The sequence below is a fragment of the Branchiostoma floridae genome, unplaced genomic scaffold (assembly GCF_000003815.2).
Source record: "Branchiostoma floridae strain S238N-H82 unplaced genomic scaffold, Bfl_VNyyK Sc7u5tJ_1513, whole genome shotgun sequence".
NCBI classification, from domain to species: Eukaryota; Metazoa; Chordata; class Leptocardii; order Amphioxiformes; family Branchiostomatidae; genus Branchiostoma; species Branchiostoma floridae.
The window spans coordinates 7,318-10,231 of NW_023365737.1; the positions used below are offsets into that span (position 1 = coordinate 7,318).

Genomic DNA, 2,914 nt, shown 5'->3' on the forward strand with positions numbered 1-2,914 from the left:
ATTCAAATATAGCATACGATAGAGCTAAGACTGTGTTCCAATAAATTTTTGAAAAGTAAGCACATAAAATTTCCAAATACCTCATTCTCTTTAGAATTTGAGTAAATATCATAAATTACATCTCCAAGCAGATCTTTGGGGGGAAGATGGTGGCATGGGCTCGGCAACATATTACGAATCTTGCCTCAAAGATGTTTTTTGAAAATTCTGAATCACCTATTATGTATTATGTGACATTTTTTCACACACATTTGACATCAGAGATTGGTTACAATTAGCACATATAGCTCTGCACTATCATGTCAACTGCCCACGCGGAATCGTCTATAAATTTCATGCTACATTTAAATGTTTTTGCCATGCCGTCATTCTGTCCACCTGTCCAGCCAACACTGCTGACCAGAACTGTTGTCCCTCCATGCCGTCTTCGGTCAGTCCATATCTCATTTAAGAAATTAGTCTCCACCTAAAAATGAAACATTATAAAGCAATTGATAATTGATTACTAAGTAATATTTCCTGCGCATTTACCTTTAGAATACCTTGTTGAAGTTTAAAATGACTGAAAATGTTAAGCGTTACTATTAGTGACAAAAAGGTAGAGTGACTTAACATTAATCAAAGAATTGAACCAACATTTGTTACAACAGACAATTATCTTCAATAAATATTGATGGCTAATAATGATGTAATTTTGAAATTATTAGTAATATTACATCTGACAGATTCGAATTTCACATATTATTTGTTTCTTTTTATTTGATTAGAGACACTTTCATTAAACTACAGCTAGAGGCAAAGAATGTTTCTAAGTCTAAGAAATTTACCTTTCAAAATGTAATTTAAAAGGCAATATGCTGGTTATTTTAATATGTATTAAGTTGTAATTCTCTTTGACTTTTACCTAAAGATAGAGAGAAAAATTTCATGTACCAGCACAAGCTATGCAGTCACATCGCTCGATCCTGGGCAGTACCGTTGTTTCCTTCTCCCCGTTCCCACAGTCCAGCTCGACAAAGCGTACCGGCTGCAGGGCGTCCAGCGTGAAGGTGCAGCACTCGCACACGGTCTGGTAGTACGGCTGCATCACGTTGATCTGCGTGTAGGACGGGCACTTCCCGGTGCAGAAGCTGACCTGGACGTTGTCTGCCACGCAGCTGTTGTGAGTCAGGTTACGCACCTCGGTGTGAACCTGGCAGGATGGCGCTGTGGGATAATCATATCATAATGAATACAGATTGTCAAAGAATATCTCCAAAGGCAATTCTTGATAGTATATCATAAGGCTTTAATAGTAGTTTGCTATGCAATAATTCTGAGACAGCTTGACAGAGTGAATGAGTGAGCTATTGTGTATAAGCACAATAATTCTTCGTTTTTAATAGTAATAGGGCAAGCATATGTTCACTCTTGGATCCAACTGTATAATTTTTTCCTAAAAGGTGGTAGGTACTTAAAGTATTTGATAGTCTGTCAAATTTGTAATGAAAAAGACACACAATGTTCTTTGATGGATATCTTAGCAAAGCCAATACTCATTTATTTGACATAATGTAAATACTCGGCACAAAATTAAAATTTGGTACGGCAAACAGCTTATTAAATGGAAACACAAAATATGTGCAAGATTTACCACTTCAACACAGACTCCCCTAAATATGGGATTGCATTCTTGCAGCATTGCCACCTAGTGGCAAGAAGTATATTTGCAGCTTCTGTCAATACAGACCTGAGGAAGGTCTAAGCTCAGCCAGGTTACAGACTTGATTGGCAACAAAAGAAAAATCAGGTTGTGTGGAGAATTTGACATTGAAGATATGACGTACATGTAGTGGGACAGTCTTGAATGTTGCAGGGCTGCTGCTCCAATGACAGTCCAGGACAGGCATAGTCACAGCAGTGAGTCCTGGCCGTGCATGTCCGTGTACGCGTCTGCTTCCCACCTCCGCAGGTGGCATCACATGCACTCCAGGTGCCCCACGGTTCCCAACTAGCCAGAGCTGTTTCAATCAGACAGAACAAAAACTTGTGAAAACAGGTGAATGCATTTCTTTATATGAAAGACAAAATTGCTGAGGTTTCTTGCTGACATAAGGGTATTACATAAACACACTTCTGTCAACTTTCTAACAGTAATGTTCAATTTGAACTAATTTTTTTGCTAAGAAAATTCCACACTGACAATTGACAGTAATGATACAATTATATTACTTTTGATAAAGATTTCTTATTCTATTGCAGGGTTATAGGTAAGTCATCTGGGTCCAAAATATTATATTAAGACAGAAGTACCTGTATGTGCATCTGTAAACAAGACTTCTTAAACCACAGATTTAAATGACTGTCACTTCCCTGCACTCTCTTTGTTGTTCAACTTGTATTCTACAGAAGGTAGACTAAAATAATTACGTACCTGAACAGTTGATATTGATGCAGGACAGACCATTGGGGGTGCAGGTACTGTGGAAGAGAACATGGAAAGAATTCTGTAAAGTTACCCGAAAGCTGTTACAGTATCAGTCCTTAGTTTAACTATCTGTCATTTTTGCATAGCAAAGTATCCTAGTTTTACTTGTCATTAAGAGGACACACTCTGTACAATACACTTGTGAAAAAAATTATCTATTTATTTATTTTATTTATTTCTTATTTATTTGCCAATGATACAACTCATTATACGGATCTACCTAGGCAGCTTTGGGCTGGTAGCGGCAGATCCACAGAGATACAGACGAACATACATCATCGGTCGACGTGATCACACATGTTCGCACATGTTTACACACGACGGGGCTATACCGTCCCTTACGGGGTGACATACCCTTTCATATGCGCCAGGTCTCCCGTCCAGGTGAATGATGTAAATCACCATGAGCCGAAGCTAGGTACTCATTTTCACCTGAGTATAGTGAGA

General features: G+C 38.3%; 1 protein-coding gene across 1 annotated transcript in view; it reads right to left on the reverse strand.

The window, feature by feature from the left end:
* Positions 1 to 925: 925 nt before the first annotated feature.
* LOC118407972 (SCO-spondin-like) overlaps positions 926 to 2,914 on the reverse strand; it is a 51,751-nt gene continuing 49,762 nt past the window's right edge. Inside the window, exons 64-66 of the mRNA XM_035808576.1 lie at positions 2,414 to 2,460; positions 1,827 to 2,000; positions 926 to 1,206 (exon numbers count right to left, since the gene is read on the reverse strand). Of these exons, the coding sequence (XP_035664469.1) occupies positions 926 to 1,206; positions 1,827 to 2,000; positions 2,414 to 2,460 (502 nt within the window). The remainder of the gene's footprint in view (positions 1,207 to 1,826; positions 2,001 to 2,413; positions 2,461 to 2,914) is intronic.